General features: G+C 47.5%; 1 protein-coding gene across 1 annotated transcript in view; it reads left to right on the forward strand.

The window, feature by feature from the left end:
- Positions 1 to 13,602, forward strand: part of LOC122373249 (cell adhesion molecule 2-like) — a gene marked incomplete at its 3' end in the record, with an annotated part of 34,394 nt that extends 20,792 nt beyond the window's left edge. The window contains exons 4-6 of the mRNA XM_043351123.1: positions 3,877 to 3,990; positions 7,453 to 7,656; positions 13,454 to 13,602. Of these exons, the coding sequence (XP_043207058.1) occupies positions 3,877 to 3,990; positions 7,453 to 7,656; positions 13,454 to 13,602 (467 nt within the window). The remainder of the gene's footprint in view (positions 1 to 3,876; positions 3,991 to 7,452; positions 7,657 to 13,453) is intronic.
- Positions 13,603 to 18,777: the final 5,175 nt, after the last annotated feature.

Consider the following 18,777-nt stretch of genomic DNA (forward strand, 5'->3'; position numbering starts at 1 on the left):
GTGCTCTCACAGTTAGGCTGGCTTTCCGCTCACAACCTATGTATGTACCGCTGTATCTGCTTGCTGCGTCAAGCACTGGTCATCGGCGAGCCAGCCACAATCGCCCAGTCGATCACAACCACCAGCCAGGTCCACGACAGGAGCACACGTGCCAGTTATCAGCAACAGCTGCGACCGCCGGTGATCAGAACAGAAACTGGCCGGCGGCAGTTTATGTACAGGACTGTCTCCGCGTACAATGCGCTGCCCCAGTCTGTTCGTGGGGGGTCCAAAAGACGGCTGAAAGAATACTTGGTACAATCACAGGGATGATAGATCGACCGAATGTTTGAACATCATGTGTGTCAATGGAGTGCATAGTTATTGTGATGTGATTTTGTTCCCACTCATCCATGTTAACATTTTATATCTGTACTTGTTCTCATGAAAAGCCACACTAGTGGATGAGACGCGATGTCAATACAATACAAGGGCATTGGAATGCAAAACGGCTATTTGCAAAGCTAACTTTTATCATCTACTTACAGTTTTGGATAAGTTTTCTCTTGGAGGCATGCAAAAACAAAAATGTGACCTAACGGTCGATATTCAAAATAGAGTATGATTTGGGGCCGTCGGCCTCAGTATCTAAACAAAGTTTACTTACCCAACTTCGTGACAAAAAAAGTGCGCAATCATGCAAACAATGGGCTGTTTTTTCAGCGAGCCCCTTGGGATCTCTGAATAATATCGCTTACTCCAATCGCTGGGAGATCGCCATGCCATTTACGGGATGAATGAGCCTCACGCAGAAATCGTACAACGTAGGGAGCATTCTTTCTTTGTTGGCTTTTTTAGCACGATGTTAATTGAATGAGTTATTTGGAAATGAAATTCCAACGACACGATAAAATATTATGTGCAAAAGTTCGCTTTGAAGAGCCTTTTAGGTTAATAACATAAAGGAAACAGGCGTGCAGGTCAAAGAAGCAATAAGCTTGAATCACAAATACTAGGTACTACTATAAAGCGGAAATCCTCAGCAGGCCGCTGAACAAAGCAGGCGAACACTGACAAGGATCCAGAAAAGGTGCATATGGGCTGATTACAGAGCAGAGTAGAATACATTCAATGGGAGTACATGCCTCGGGTGTTTGAGCTACCGCTCAATGTAAGTAATTGTAGGTGACCTCTCAAATATCAACATAGGATGACGGCACATGTTCCAAACGGGGCTTCTGTCTAGCCTCTCAGCTTTGAATGCAGCTACCCGCAGTTTGTGGTATCTCCTCAGCTACAGAAGCAGCCAGCGTCATCATCTGATATTTTCAGAAAAGTCTCCAAGTTTTGCACTCAGCTTGGAAACTCTGGGCCTCAATTTGAATGTAAATGAGGAAACACAAGTGGACGAATAAGGACGTGAAAAGCGCTCTTCACCGATGAAATCCATTTATGCAACTGGAAACACCCGTCTCTCATCTACCTTGTTATGCCTTTTCTTGTCGTCGGGAAGGTTACTTGCGTAAGGAGAAGCCTTGGGAGAAGCTATGGTGGAAGCCTTTAGACGTAACTGTTTGTGAGGGTTTGACTCGCTGCAGGTTCCGAATAACTGCTAGCATAAGTGCGCTCTCTGCTTTTGCAGTAGCTGGCATTCAGTCCGAGTCCGGCGAGTCTCTGAGACGAAATTGAGGTCATCAGGAATCAGATATGACAGAAATCGGAATGATCGACAGAACTTGAAACTAAATTCGACCGAAAGAATAACAATAGAAGACATTCAATGGTAGTTTGGTGAAATTGTGACTTACGCAGACAATAGCGGTTTTGATTTTTAACCCTCGCCGGACCTATTGGTTTTCTACATATGCGCCGGCCGAGGAAGAGGGGGGGGGGGGCGGGTACGATCCCCCTCGCCGTTTCGCCCCTGGTGGAGCTAGCGCGTCGCGGAAAAACGAGCGTGTGTGCCGTTACGAGACGCAGAGATTGATACCCGATTTTAACCCTCGCACGACCAGGCCATTTCTCATAACACGAACGACCAGGGGGGGGGGGGTTGTTACGACCCCCCCCTGGCGTTTCGAAACGGAAGGTCGTAGAGCTTAGCGGAAAAAACCAACGGATTGCTCTCAACGAGATCTCGCGATTGGTGGTATATTTTTTGGTCCTAGGTCAACATTTGACCTACTTATGACCGGTCAAAGGTCAAATTTTCCGAAAAAATCAAACTTTTCAAATTTCCGCGGCGATTGCGGCAAAACGGTGGGAGATATCGACTTGAAATCTTCACTATCGTGTTCCTTGATCAATTCTCTATCGTTTGGTATGTATTTCGTTTCCCTAGCTCTAAAAATGGCGCGTTGGGAGCGCTGGAAGTCGGCAAGGTCACAGTCGGCGGCAGAAATTCGAAAAATCAAAATTTAAATTTTTGAAATCTGATTGTATTTTTGGATTTGGGAGGTCCATTTGCTCCCTATAGAAGCTAATATTGCTGCATATTCCCATTGAGGTGACAAGAATTAGCAAAATAGTGGTTCGGGCGCTTTTCAAAAATAGTACCGGACGCTGTTCCTCTTGTGACGTCATAGCTCCGTGACCTGACCTGACCCGGTCAATTTTCTTGCACCACACGATAGCCAATGCTTGCCCCAACATGCATGGGAAGTTTCATCATGATCCATCAAACAATGTGGGTATCACCGGCAGAAAACCTAGGGATTCGGCGCACACGTTTGGTAACTGTCGGCCGGAGGCTGTACCTCTTATGACGTCATAACTCCGTGACCTGACATGACCCGATCAATTTTTTTCGGCAAAAGATGCGAAAAGGTTGCCCCAGAGGGTATTGAAAATTTCAGCCCGCTACGACAAGCCGTTTAGCGTGCACTTCGAAAAAACCTCAGGGGGGGGGGTTGATACAACCCCCCCCCCTAGGCGTTCTAGGGTTAAGTTCCTAGGTCAACCGGTGACCTCTGAGGTCAGGTCAAGTTCCCCAAGGTACGGCTCTGCAGTTTTTGGTAATAACTTCGCAAAAAACGACCGTAGAGCCGCGATTTTGGCAGCATCATGTTCGCCTTACTCAGGCGCGTCGAATGATATACTTTTTGTTTGGGTGAGGTCAACTTTGGGTGTTGACCTCAGGTCACGGTCAGGTCAGCGCCCCCAGGTCACGAAGTTGGTCGAAGGAGGTCATGTCGCTAACATTCGATTCGGCAGGTATTCTTGAGTTCGTTGGTGGCTTTCCCGACTTGCTAGCTCAATTTGATCGGGAGTTATTGACGAAAAACTAATATGACCTTGATGACTTCATAAATGACGTCACGCAAGGTCAGCATTGCAAAAGTGACGCATCTAACCTTGCAAGGAGTGCATAAAGTCATGATTCTGTGTGATTGAGATAGTTGGAGATCGTTCCCGGCGCCAGAATAGCAGTTTTCATTTTTCCCCATTGACTTACAATGGTGAGGTCACGAAAATGACCTGATCTCATATGACCTTTATGAAAAATCCGAGATATGCAAGTTGTGAGACTCGTAATGGATACTAGATCCTGCAAGTTTCATTTCCCTGTGAAAGCTCCTCTGGCAGTGAGGGCGTTGCGAAGTTACGACATCTGAAGACCGTGCAGAGGTTCACTTATGACGTCATAGGTCAGTGACCTGACCTGACCCGAAAATGCGGTTGGTGTCAAAAGATTCGGCTTGAATCAAAGGTCAGGTATGCCAAGTTTCAGCTTTCTAACACCAGTGTGTTCGGAGCTATCGCGAAAAACCCTATGGGGGGCGGCACCCGCCCCTCCCCCCTCGGCTGGCGAGGTTAATGATAATACTTGCTGTTTCTGGAAAAGTAACGAACATCAGTTTGAATAAGTCGACACTGTTTTTTTTTTTTTTTTTACAGTACCGCCGGAGCCGCCCACAATATACGAGGGCCAGGGACGCATGCCTGGCGAGGGGATCATCGGACCCTACAAAGAGGGCGACACCACTCGTCTACTATGCGTGGCCTCCACCGGTGAGTAAAGGCATCAAACATTGCTGCTCTGAGGCGTTATCGCTAGTGTTTTCATTGGGTTTTGTGATGTAACGGGAATTCATGATAATAAAGCGTTTTTGGGAAGTGTAGGGCAGCTTGAGATTGGACCGTCTTACACTCATCATTTTCCGATAGCCTGTAAAACGTAAGACAATAACACCCATTCCAGCCGCTGACGTTTCGATCTCCCACGGTATTCACCTGACCTTGGCGAGCCTCCTGACCCCTGACCTCGTCCATCTACCCATTGTTCGACCTGCGGATCGCGGGCATAGTCCGCGGGGCTCCGTCTGACCGTAACCCGGTCGTGCGGGCGCAGACGGCCGTCTTGAGCTCACCACCACTGACCATGGGCCTGCCTTTATCGGCCGGGTCAATTTGCCAAATGGCCCGGCCCACCCGCTCAGCGGCCCTACGACTCGAGCAGACAGAAGATGGCTTCCTTCCCACATTACGGCGATAACATGAATCGCCAAGACCAGTTGCGGCGATGGCTGAGATGGCTTCTAGTTTGGTGCGAGAGAGCAACTTTGACGAGGCAAATGAAACATCCAATTCAGCTCACGTTATTTCGCACTTAACCACCTCGATAGCAGATTAGTCTTATGTAATGGAATAGACAAGCTGTTAGAAGGCTCCTGAAGCATGGGATGTCGTTTCTATGCATACATGCACGCATCGAAATGCCAAAATCAGTCAAGCCATTTTCACATGACCTCTCGGTCGCTGCCTTTAAACTTTTCCTGGTTCAGCTGCCACTCCCCGTTAGGTTGATTTTCTGTAGCAGCCGCCGTCTCGCTGTCGGAAACAATCTCACTTTGCCCTGTCCTCTTACCATGCGGGTCTCACCCGACACTAACTCCGCAATGTCCACCGTCCAGCTCGGTGAGGGCCCTGTTCTGTGACCGTCTGGAGACGCTCCTCTTTGCCAGGGACCGGTATCCCAGATCTCCCAGTCTGCGGTCGGCCCGCCCCTCGCTCTGTCTGCCTTACACCGACGGACGTTTGATTGCGGCTGTAAAGTCTTCTGGTCGACAATCCGGTTCTCGTGAGCTGAGAGAGGCCCGTCCGAGACCTCCCTCAAATGCGAGGTTGGCTGTGCTTCCGCTGCTCGCTGCACCCGGAGAGAGAACGAGAGTAGGAAGGAAGATGAAGGACAGATTGATCGGGTCTGGAATCGGAGCATGACGGAGGTGGTTAAATCGTAGAAACAAACTTTGTTAAAAAGTAAACACAATGTTGAATTCCCGAACTAGATTCTGGAGGTGTTAACCCGCGCCCTGCTGGGGGGGGGGTGTTTGAACACCCCCCCTTGTGGTTTTTCGCGAATATCTCAAAAACGGCGGCGCGGAGCGCCGCCGTTTTTGGTACACCTTATCATACATCAATTCTACACATGTTGTGAAACTTTCAGACCAAGGTCATTCAAGGTCAGGTCACCAGGTCATTTGAAGTGACCTCACCTCATAAAAAGTTTCAATGTCTGTCATAGCTACACCGAGAGACCGATCGCTTTGAAACTTTCAGCGATTGCTAAGAGCAATAGCATGTACAAAATGTATATCTCAGAATTTTGATATCGATGACCTAAGGTCAGGTCAATTTCGCGACCTCCCCATTATAAGTCAATGGGAGAAAATTGAAATGCGCCTCTTTTGGACGAAAGACATTATAAACACTCCCAAACACCGAATTACAAGTGGTGTAGACACACTGAATATAAAAATGGTGTCCGTGACCCCTGTTTATGCCCTGAGGTCATCTTAGGTCACGAATGGTATCTAACAGTTTTTCGCAAATAACTTTTGATAGAGGCATGCTAGAGCGATGAAAACGCCTTAGATGTGTTCAGCTCGACGATATGGATCGACTGATATGCAACATGACCCTTTCCGGTCAGGTCATGACCTTGACCTGAGGTCAAATTTCAAAGTTGACCTTTCAAGGTCAAGTTATAGTTCATTCGATGCGTCTTGACGAGAGGAACACGATGCCGGTAAAAGTAAGCTCGTACAAGGCTTGTGTCAAAAGTTATTGCAGAAAAACTGTTTCCGAAAAAATCGGTTATTTTTGCAGTTTTTGCCCCCTGCAGGCAAAACCGTTGACGTTAGGTCAAATCTGAGAGAATTACTCAGAAAGGGCGTTAATAGGGCTATCGAATGCGCTTTTCCGCGGCGCTGTAGCTCTATTGGTTCCCGAGTTATGCGTTGGCTTCTTGGAAATTTTCGACATTCGACCTGGAAATCGGCGAAATTTTGCCTTCAATGACCTCTGGTGACCTGACCTTTGACCTGACCAAAAAATTGACTGAAGTGATTTCCTTATTATTTTTGACGCTCTTTCGAACGCCGCCTTCCGCGTATCGCTATGTGGCCCAGGAGCCGAGTTAGAAGGGGGGGGGGGTGTTCAAACACCCCCCCCCAGCAGGGCGTGGAAATCCAGGACCCCCAGCCGGGCGCGGGTTAACTCAAGAATAACATCCGCTGGATTATTCAGCGCATTCGAACATGCGCAGTCGATCGATTAGCTGCTGGCTGCATCCGCAAATGGTCGGCCGTTCCGCCACTATGAACTCGGCTCCGACGGCGGCAGTGGCGGCGGACAGTGCATCCGGAGCTCCTCTCCGGGCAACAAAAACGGCAACGCTGGCGTGCGGCGGCGGCGGCCGGGTCAGCAGGGTCGCGTGACGTCATTAGCCAGCTGACAGTCGTGGGCCAATCTGACTGTCGGAGCTGTTTTCAGAGCACGTCGCACTAGCCAGAGCTATTAAGCTAATGACTATTAACTCCATAACAATGAATGGATGTTGTGTTTTTGTTCGTCGATGATCCGGGGCCGGGCTCTTTGCCAGCTAGCGATAGCGTTAGTCGCAGTGGGTGCACGTAAATGGAGATTTTTTTATAGGTTTTTCATCATCAAGAGTAAAAAATGAACTTAATGATAAACGAAAATATGCCAACGTTTTTTTTTTGTAACATCCACGAAAATATGCTAAATAAAAAATATGGGAAAATGGTTACCTTTTGCTGTAGGTACCTAGATGTTTGCCACTTGATTTGTTCTTCTGGCTTCAAATTTTGTTGCTAGGTAATGCTGCCTCAAATTTGATTGCTCTTGAAGTCTGTTATTTGGTTATCTGTTAGTTATGCTAAACGCTAGCATTTTAGATAACAACTGTTATTAGCCTCGAAAATTAACTTCATTCACTACGGATATTAGCACAAACACACGCCAAGCACATGCCTAATAATATAAGCAAATCTAACAAATTCTTAGCTTTGCCAGTCACTAAAAAATATCGCTAATCTATGAAAAATCAGCCGGCCTTACTGATGCTTTTTTATGTCAGTGGAAACCGAACATGACTCCTGACCTCCCACCTAATTTCAAGGAGGCTGCAGCCAAACGTGGCCCCTGACCTGACCTCACATCTGCCCTCAGGGAGGCCACAACCAAACGTGACCTGGTGGCGCGATAACGCACTGGTGGACGCTACCTGGGCGACCACGGAGGAGGGCGCCACTGAGAATCAGCTGACGCTGGGCCCGCTGCGCCGTGCTGACCTGGGGGCGGTGCTGACCTGCTGGTCAGCCAATCACCCCCTGGCCACGCCCCGCTCCGCCACCGTCACCGTTACCATGATATGTGAGTAAGCGCTGACCGCCAGAGGCCGGATCACAGGCACAGAGCTGAGCTACCGAAAGGTTGAACCTTCTGAAATTTCCCGTAGCCGGGATGTGGGTGGGTTTAATTCAGTTACTTTGTTGAATTTTCACACCGTGCTATACCGCGAGGTGGAAGCATCTGTCTATTTTTAGGATGTATTTTCTCATATGTCACGTACGAAACTAATCATTCAAGGAAAGTTTCACCGTAATTTGATGAACTTAAATTTCATTACGTCAAACTTGTCCTCAGTTCAACCCTTTTTTTAATTAAAACCAAGAATCAGAGAAAAAGTTAGCGCAACTTGCCGTTCAGGTTATGAGAGGGCAATGACAACTCGCCTTTTTAGTTCTCATAGATTGCAGCATTTGTTTTAATTAGCTATCCAGCCGGTTAACCCTCGCCGGCACAGGCCATTTTGAGTCCATCGACGGCACAAGGGGGGGGGGGGTGGTACGACCCCCCCTCGCGTTTGGCCCCTGATCAAGCTAGAGCTTCGCGGAAAAAACGAGCGTGTTGCCCGTCACGAGAGGAAGCCGATGATACCCAATTTTAAGGTCCTAGGTCATCGGGTGACCTTCCAGGTCAGGTCAATGACCCGAAAACCGGGAAAATCGGGACCTGTTAGAAAGTGGTAAAGTGTGGCTGCTATGTGGTTTTCCGGGGTGCTGATCACGAATATCGTGTTAGTTTTGATCATAGATGATGTCTTTAAGCATTTAGACCAGGTCGGGTCAGGTCAGGTCAGGTCAACCGGTAGGGGTTGTGACGGGTATTCGTAATACGTGTCAACCGCCTCGGACAGCTTCGTAACATGTTACGAAGGCACCAAAACTACTTCGTAAATGTTCAAATGGTTGCTAAATTCGAATTCAGCTCCAAAAACTAGCCTAGAAACATGTAAAACTCGAAAAAGTGAACCGAGGTCACCCGAGGTCACCAAAGGTCAATGACCTGACCTGACCTTCAGGTGACCTTGACACCCACCCTAATGCATGGGAGCAACATCAAATCACATGTTTGAACGTTTGAAACCACGAAAAGCTTGCAAACGCGCGGCTAATGCGAGCCGACATGCGCCGAACCGCGATTTCGGCCAAATATGGTCACAGAAAAGAGGTCACAGGTCAAAGGTCATTGGGGTCAGGGTCATAAAATTTTCAGGGTAGGTGTAGAATTGATCAATGCGAGGGTACTGAAAGTTTCGTCGCGATCGGCCGCTTTTTACGCGAGTTATTCGCGAAAAACCTTAGGGGGGGCTGCATCAACCCCCCCCCCCCTGTGCCGGCGAGGGTTAAAGCTCAGATACTATGCGCTGCAGCGACCAACTTTACCATAACCGTTAAGTGACATTTTTTGCTATTGAAAGTGCATTATCGCGCGAATAAGTTGAGCTGAAATAAAAAAGTGCATTTTTCCAAACAAAAGGCACTTTGGCAGCCAACTTCCTTTATCATAGTGCTAGGGGAAGTTGGGGCAATGCCGGAGTTGGGGCAAAGCCGAAATTCGAGATATTTCTAAAACCATACGACATGGATGCCACGTCTCAGTGATACTCTGAAGCTTAAGTGACTACAATTATCGCATGTTTGTTACGAGTCGTCATTTGGAATACTTCGGCTGTGAGGGCGCCAAAAGCGTTTTCAAGGTACGTTTCCCTTGTACTACATGCGCCTTTGAAGGTGCATTTCTTACTCATTACGAGGGGGTATCGAAAAGTTCTGATCATCACCATGAATGAGATGTGATAGAAATTTGATTTTTTTACATGATGTTCATAACTCCTTTACAAGTCACCACACACGACCGCAAACTTATTGCATCGTTTCTTGAACTGCCTCAGGCGGTCATTACAGGACCTTCGCACTGTCCCGTAAATCACTGCTCCACCTCATCAATGACGTCATTTCTGTCCTTAAATCACCGGCCATACTGTGGATTCTTCATCTCCCGTAACAATAAAGAGTCAATTAATACCTGGTCAGGTGAATTTCTTAGATGCGGTAGGATTTAATGTCCACATCATGTTGTTTCTTCAATCTCAGCTCAGGACGAATGGGCGGGGGCGCTGTCGGTGCGGATAAAACATCTTTCTTGGGCTTTTTGGCGGCGATTTTGCTTGAAGCCATCTTGCAACTTCTTCAAAAGTGTGCAGTAGTGCTTGCTTATCATTATCCGACCATTATCAAGACAGTCGGTAATGACTATCCTACGCCAGATCCATAACACTGATAGCATTGACCTTCCATATCGGCTTCTGCATCTTCGCCTTTTAAGGAGGACAGATGTGTCGTGCTTAAAGTTCTTGATCATCTTTTTGTCTCTGGATCATACACATAGACCCAGCATTCGTCACAAGTCATCAAATGATCGAAGATGTCTTCAATTTCCTAAAAAAGACCTAGTTTTCATCTCGAAAGGCCAAGACGCATTTTTCTCTTAAACAAAGTAGACACACGAACCTCTAAGCGGACTGACTCCTCTATCGTCTATAGTTCTTCGCTGATAATATTTTTAGGCACTGCCAGCATTGAGACCTTTCTGTTGCACAATCATCTGAAAGGCCACACGACGATCTGTAAGGATGAGGTCCTCCACTTCCTTCACAGTCACCACCTTGTCAGTCACTGGTAGTCACTCGCTTCTTGACTCCCCTGCAAGGGCCATGCAACCAAGCTGAAAATTATTTCTTCATTTTCGGTAAGTGCATGAGATAGGCTTTCCTCGCCATAAACTAATTTCACGTTCTTGATGTATTTTCTCAGTGTGATACCGTTTCAAATGCTTTAATTGGATGACGGTTCGGCCCTCAATGGGCCCAATACTCATCTTTTTTACTTCTAAGTCTCTCCTACATAAGATAAAACCACTTCTCAGGATTCTCTTTGCGGGAGCATTGTTCTTAAAAACCAAATATAATACCAACCAAAAATCATCAAAATCGGTCTATATCTTCTATGTGATGATCAGAACTTTTCGATACCCCCTCGTATGCTACCGTTTGTCTGGCCAATTCGGTCAAGTAATCTTCAGCATGTCTTTGCATAAGTGTGCTGCCTATTTGAAATTCATACAGCACGTTCAGAAGTTATGGGCCTGCAAATGAAAGTATGGCTGGCTGGGGTAATGCCGAAAACGTGCAATTACGCACGTTAAAGCACGCTACGTGGACTTTACTGCTGTAGAATAGCAACGCGTATTTTTAGTCAAACAAATTACACTTTCAGCCGGCACAACGGCCTGTTACCTATAAGGAATGATCTACCTCGCATTTTCTCATTATATCACACCATAGACCTCTACATACCTCAGAGGTATGTAGAGGTCTATGATCACACAATTATAACTTCCAGTGTGCACCAAGCGTCCTCAAGCTCTTAACCCTCGCCGGCCGAGGGGGGGGGCGGGTGCCGCCCCCCCATAGGGTTTTTTCGCGATAGCTCCGAACACGCTGGCGATAGAGAGCTGAAACTTGGCATACCTGACCTTTGATCCAAGCCGCATCTTTTGACACCAACCGCATTTTTGGGTCAGGTCAGGTCACTGACCTATGACGTCATAAGTGAACCTCTGCACGGTCTTCAGATGTCGCAACTTCGCAACGCCCTCACTGCCAGAGGAGATGTCACAGGGAAATGAAACTTGCAGGATCTAGTATCCATTATGAGTCCCACAACTTGTATATCTCGGATTTTTCCTAAAGGTCATATGAGGTCAGGTCATTTTCGTGACCTCACCATTATTACGGAGCGAGCGAAGCGAGCGGAGTCTTTCCTTAGATTAACGGAAATTTCTGAGTATGAGCGGCCGGCCGGCCGGCCGGCCGTGCGGACGCTTTTGCGAGGCTTATATCTCAGCAACCACTTGACCGATTTACGCGCGGTAATTTTTGTAGGGTAGCTTCATTCCTTCTACCAAGTATTGGACTATTCCCGATGCATGCGGGTGACCCCTTATGCACGTGCCACGTGCAAAACGAAGAGGTGTCAGTTTTGTAATTGTTGCAATATCTCGGTAACTACTTGGCCGATTGCGCTGAAAGTTGGCATGTAGGTAGGCACCCACTAGGCACTGCATATCCATGTGCCAGAGTTGGGGTGCTGCTGCACGTGCGCACGTGCAGGGGTCGTTTCCAGATCTCGAGAACGGCTGGACCGATGGCGCTCAAATTTGGTACACGGTTAGGGAACAGTTAGTAGGGTGCCGTGCACAAGTCAGTTGGGACCCATTTTGCACGTGCGCACGTGCAGGGTGCCGCTCCCAGATCTCCAGAACGGCTGGGCCGATTGTGCTCAAATTTGGCACATCGCTAGAAACCGGTCAGTAGGGTGCCGTGCACAAGTCAGTTGGAGGTACCCCCTCGAAATTTCGCACGTGCAAGACTCACCCCCTCGCTCGCTCCGTTAGTCGCCCCAAAAGGCGCTATACTGGTAAGTCAATGGGGAAAAATGAAAACTGCTATTCTGGCGCCGGGAACGATCTCCAACTATCTCAAGCACACAGAATCGTGATTTGATGCACTCCTTGCAAGGTTAGATGCGTCACTTTTGCAATGTTGACCTTGCGTGACGTCATTTATGACGTCATCAAGGTCAAATTAGTTTTTCGTCAATAACTCTTGATCAAATTGAGCTAGCGAGTCGGGGAAGGCACCAATGGACTCAGGAAGGCCTGCCGAATCGAATGATATGCGACATGACCTCTTTCGACCAACTTCGTGACCTGGGGGTGCTGACCTGACCTTGACCTGAGGTCAACACCCCAAGTTGACCTGACCCGGACAAAAAGTGTATCATTCGACGCGCCGGAGCGAGGCGAACACGATGCTGCCAAAATCGGCGCTCTGCGGCCGTTTTTTGCGAAGTTATTCACCAAAAACTGAACCGTACCTTAGGGCACTTGACCTGACCTCAGAGGTCACCGGTTGACCTAGGACCTTAAAATCGGGTACCAATCTCTGCGTCTCGTAACGGCGCACACGCTCGTTTTTTCCGCGACGCGCTAGCTCCACCAGGGGCGAAACGGCGAGGGGGGGGTCGTACCCGCCCCCCCCCCCTCGGCCGGCGCGTATGTAGAAAACCAATAGGTCCGGCGAGGGTTAAAACGCGTGTCAGCTTTGATGAATTTTGGATAAAGTTTGAGATAAATTGGCAAAACATCAATGTCGGCATTCGCATTCCTCGTAGATCATTTATCCCATTCTCGGCTTTCCCCGCAGTCCGGGGCAACGCCGAAAAAGTCAGTTCTTTGATATTTTTAGTTTTTGCGCTTAACGGTATGCGAATTCATCAAATGCGCCTGATATGTTTGAAAGACAAAAGACTGGCCTCTCGAATGACGCCAACAAGAATAACTTATGTTGTCTACCTTGCGTGCTACGGGCGTCAGAAAAAAAGTATTCGGCGTTCCCCCAACTTCCCCTATTGCTGCGTGTTTAATACCTATATAGCTACTTTGATTGGTGATCATGATCAAGTGCAAATTAGTTTCGTTATAGGCACAGAAAACGCTATGTAAAATATCATTTTTTGACGATTTCGTCGTCTTGCAGTGAAGTCACTGACTTTTGTCTCTGTTCCTCACTGAAGCCGCTGACGGCGCTGTTGTTTGAAGCCGCTGACGGTGTCGTTGTTTGAAGCCGATGACGGTGTCTCTGATCCTCAATGAAGCCGCTGACGGTGTCTCTGTGCCTCAGTGCTGATGGTGTTTCTGTTCCGCAGTGAAGCCGCTGATCTGTCTACCAGTGAAGCCGCTGACTTTTGTCTCTGTTCCGCAGTGAAGCCGCTGACGGTGTCGTTTCTGGGCGCCAACCTGCCGCTCTCGGCGGGCCGGCGGCACCAGCTGACCTGTGAGACGGTCGGGTCACGACCCGCGGCCATCATCACCTGGTGGATGGCCGACAGCAAGCTGACAGAGGTCACCCAGGTCAGTGCTCGCCACAGGCAGACGCGTCCACCTCGCACAAGCGTCTACGGCTGAATGGTTTCACTCTATGTAGCATGAGCTTTTGTGCGCGCTCGGGCCCTGTCGCGCGCCGCCGTCCCCACCACCGTCCAACACTGGTCCCACTCCCACTGGTCGCGCTCCTTACGACCGATAAGGCCTACAAATGTCTGCGACACTTGAGTCGTCATTTTTTCAACGGCACCTTTTATACGTGATTGATTGGACTCTGAGGAATGAGGATTCCAGTAATCGAACTGTCTTCTTTAGTGGTATCACCCTTTGTTTTATTGTCTTAGGCGTCTGTTTAGCGCGTGTTATTGGGACATTTGTTGTCGTGAATCGTGCTGTGTGTCGTTTTCGTTGATTGCGCAGCCCACAGCGGATGTAGAGAACACTTTATGTGCACGGTTGTCGGACACGAATACGGTTGGATATTTCCCCTCCTTCCCGTTATCGTAAATGTGCGATTTGGGACAAGGTCAACGCTTTCATCTCGCATATGCTCCTCCGATATGTTGCCGTCCTGTGTTGAATAAAACCGGCTAGTCTGGTTGAACGAATAAAGTATCCGTAAAGTGTTTTTGAAACTCCATTTTATGGGCAAAAATAAATTCATATTGAATTACTGAGCAGCTAATATTGCACTTACCGTTTCAAGTTAATGTAATTGAAAGCTGAATGATAAAAGATCGACTCATTGTTGAATTACAATTGCCATCTGCTTAATATGCGCAGGTCTTTACACCTTAGACGTGGTCTGTTGTTTCCGGTCGAATCAAACTATTGTCGTTCTAAAAGACGTTAAACGAGCTCCACTTGTTACAAAAATAGTGACGATTTGTCCATATTGGCTGTGATTCACATCAATGCAACGCTGCAACCATCTCCATTGGTCGCTCAGTGCCATCTGACCCCCACATACATCTATGAACGAGCGCATTGCACTCAGCTCTTGCCGAAGCTTAACCCTCGCCCTGGCAGGGGGGGTCGATGCGACCCCCCCCTAAGGTTTTTCGAAGATAGCGTAAAAACGGCGGCGGCGGCCGCTAAATTTGGCACAGCCTATGGGGCAACCTTTTTACATATGACCTGAAAATTTCAGGTCCGGGTGACTTTGGGTCAGGTCACCAGGTCAGAAAAACCGGTACAAGGTCATGGTCAAATTTCAATTTTCTTTTTGCACCTGTCCAACTCACAGTTTTCGACTGATTTCCTTCAAACTTTCAGGATGTGCTAAGTTCACCGAGTTGTATAACATATAGTTCGGGTTTTTTGAGGTCACTGACCTGAGGTCAGTTAGAGGTCATTACGCCGTAATGTTAAGCCTATGGGAAAATACTAAATTCGGAAAATACTGGAGATATCCGCCTCGTTCTATCTTTTTTGTGCTTTGAAACCACAGTACTTAACAGCAGGTCACTTGGTGCTTCTTTGTTTGGTGTACTTATCCATGGGTCAGGTCAAATGAGGTCAACTGAGGTCAAATGACGTTTTTGCCAATAACTTGGCACATAATGACGCTAGAGCTTAAAAAATGGTGTCATTGTGTTCCTTATGATCAGCCGAATCGAATGATATGCGATATGATGCACTTTGGTTAAGTTGAACTTAATTGATTAATTAAAGTTTACTTAACCCTATTAGTGGCAGGGGGGTTGTTTTTATCCACCCCTCAGGTTTTTCGGGAATATCTCCGAAACCGCTGAAGCTACGATGCTGAAATTTTCTGACTTTTCCTAAAACTAAATTGGGAACATTCCCTGAAAATTTCAAGTTCATAACTTTACCAGGGGCGGCTCCAGAGCACTGGGAATTGGGGGTCCTATTCGTGAAGCGAGTCATTTGGGCGAAGATCACGATGCTGCACCAGTTTTACGAACAGTGAATGAAAGGTATCATGTGATAACATATACAAAGTTATTGTGCATCCTCTTTTGACACGTTTTTGCTATAATAGGCGGATCCAGGCGTCCAAAAAGGGGGTTATTTTTTACCTCCCAACATAGGTGCCCTGACACCGCCTATGCATGACCAAAACAATTTTAGTCGTTCTCTCATAAGAAAATTGTAACATAACAAGACCATTGCCACCCTTTTTAGAAACAGTACCAACAAAAACCTTATTTACTATACTTCTTGTGTACCCCCAATCTCAATGATCTGTATCCGCCTATAATTTTGAAAATGCATATTTTTAGGATTCATGTGAATTCCTGGTTCATTCTCTATCGATCGGCAAAAGTTGCGTTATGATTGGTTCAGAAACCTGGCCGTGATAAACAGTCTAAAATGTATCTGCAATTTGCCCGTTTTTACCCCCCTCTACTGACCCCCTCTCTACCCCCTCTATTGACATTTTTTAATTTTATTTTTTTTAGAAATGTAGATCTCGTTGAGCCAAATCGAATGCCGTTTGAATTTTTAAAATCGGCCGGTTAGATCTCGAGATATCAAGGGGGGGTCGTAAACAGCCCCCCCTGCCACTAATATGGGGTAGCCAGGAGCCTGCCACTAATAGGGTTAATCGTAGTGCAGAGGTTGAAGTGATGGTCCTTGTACCCTCGAAGCTGCACGAGGAGTCTACCGCCAGCATAAAGACGTTTAACTACTTCTAACTACTTCCCGCTGTTAACACGCCTTTAGCGGGGGCCGGCACTGTCGTTAGCAATGCCACACGCTCCTGGCGTGACAAGACTCACTTGAAAGGCGGCTGGCGGCGCTAACATCAGAGATTAGACCAGGCTCAGTCCAGAGTTGTGACGGAAACCGTACGGGCGAGTGCCTCTTTGTTTCGGTTCTCCGTCATTTGATAGGAAGGTGGACTATGCCTACCTACTAAGGAAACAGACGGATGCCTCCACTTTTGACACGTGCCTACGTCTTTATCATCTCTTAATTTTCCGTATTTGCACTAAAGATTTACCACACATAAACCGGCGTCTAAGCCCAAATGCGTGACTGATATATGAAAGATCGTTTAGATGGGTTTTTCTCCAATTTTTCTTATTAGTAGGTGCATTCTTACTCTTGATGTTTTATCTCTCCCTGCCATATTACAAAAAATAATACGAATTTGATAGCAAAAGTCGCATCATCCACCACTGCTGATCTAACCTGAGGGCAAATGACAACTTCAAATCACGAGCTGTCTCATGTCTGTGAAACGTAAGCGGTGAATTCGCGGTTCCTGAAAACATGTAGCCGTAGGGTGACTCGTGAGATCTGCATACTTGCCAGATCGTGAGATTTGCTGGTAAGATTTGCCTGCCGACTTGCTTGTTTGCCATTTTCTCTGATCGTTGGCCTGCTGTCTGCCTGCTGGAAGTTTGTATTTACCTACACAGATGTGTCTGTAAGTACCCGAGCACCGGACCGTTTCCTGGCGCCGCGGAGCGCCGCCACCGCGGCAGACGTCCCGCGCAGGCGACTCTGCTCCCGTCAGACCTTGTGCCGCTCCCTGGTGAACCGTTATAGCTGGCCGACCACGGGTCCAGGCAGTGGCGGCGGAAGCGGGGGGGGGGGGGGCAGCGGGGGCACGGCGCCCCCCCCATCTTCCAGGGTGGGGGTGCAAACATATCTTTTTGCCCCCCCCCCAAATTGTTATCGACGAAGTACCACAATACTTCCATACTACGTCATGAATATAATAATAGGGTTAAAAATTAAGAAAAACTTTAAGTACACTTAAGCAAGCTAAAAAGTATATCATTCGACGCGCCTTGACGTGCCGAGTTCACTGGTGCTTTTCTTTTTGCTCTATCTTAATTAGAGCAGAAGTTATAAGCGAAAAACATTTGACCTGTTTTTAGCGAAATTTTTACATTTATACCCCCCAAAACCCCCCTAAATATTGACCTAGAACAACCAAATTTGCACAGGGGCGAGAACTCTAGAGGGCCCACCTACCTACCAAATTTGGTGTTTCTAGATGCCATAGGAGCCAATCGCGAGGGGGGGGGTCACATCGACTCCCCCCCTGCCTCAGCGTGGTATAGTAAATAAGGTGTTATGAAAAATGCCCTGCCAGGGCGAGGGTTAACCCGCGCCCTGCTGGGGGTCCTGGATTTCCACGCCCTGCTGGGGGGGTGTTTGAACACCCCCCCTTGTAACTCGGCTCCTGGGCCACGTAGCGATACGCGGAAGGCGGCGTTCGAAAGAGCGTAAAAAATAATGACGAAATCACTTCGGTCTATTTTTTGGTCAGGTCAAAGGTCAGGTCACCAGAGGTCATTGAAGGCAAAATTTCGCTGATTTCCAGGTCGAATGTCGAAAATTTCCAAGAAGCCAACGCATAACTCGGGAACCAATAGAGCTACAGCGCCGCGGAAAAAGCGCATTCGATAGCCCTATTAACGCCCTTTCTGAGTAATTCTCTCAGATTTGACCTAACGTCAACGGTTTTGCCTGCAGGGGGCAAAAACTGCAAAAATAGCCGATTTTTTTGAAAACAGTTTTTCTGCAATAACTTTTGACCCAAGCCTTGTACGAGCTTACTTTTACCGGCATCGTGTTCCTCTCGTCAAGACGCATCGAATGAACTATAACTTGACCTTGAAAGGTCAACTTGAAAATTTGACCTCAGGTCAAGGTCATGACCTGACCGGAAAGGGTCATGTTGCATATCAGTCGATCCGTATCGTCGAGCTGAACACATCTAAGGCGTTTTCATCGCTCTAGCATGCCTCTATCAAAAGTTATTTGCGAAAAACTGTTAGATACCATTCGTGACCTAAGATGACCTCAGGGCATAAACAAGGGTCACGGACACCATTTTTAAGTTCAGTGTGTCTAAACCACTTGTAATTCGGTGTTTGGGAGTGTTTATAATGTCTTTCATCCAATAGAGGCGCATTTCAATTTTCTCCCATTGACTTATAATGGGGAGGTCGCAAAATTGACCTGACCTTAGGTCATCGATATCAAAATTCTGAGATATACATTTTGTACATGCTATTGCTCTTAAAAAATCGCTGAAAGTTTCAAAGCGATCGGTCACTCGGTGTAGCTATGACAGACATTGAAAGTTTTTATGAGGTGAGGTCACTTCAAGTGACCTGGTGACCTGACCTTGAATGACCTTGGTCTGAAATTTTCACAACATGTGTAGAATTGATGTATGATAAGGTACCAAAAACGGCGGCGCTCCGCGCCGCC

This window comes from Amphibalanus amphitrite, unplaced genomic scaffold (genome assembly GCF_019059575.1).
Source record: "Amphibalanus amphitrite isolate SeventyFive unplaced genomic scaffold, NRLGWU_Aamphi_draft 001466F_arrow, whole genome shotgun sequence".
Classification (NCBI taxonomy): Eukaryota; Metazoa; Arthropoda; class Thecostraca; order Balanomorpha; family Balanidae; genus Amphibalanus; species Amphibalanus amphitrite.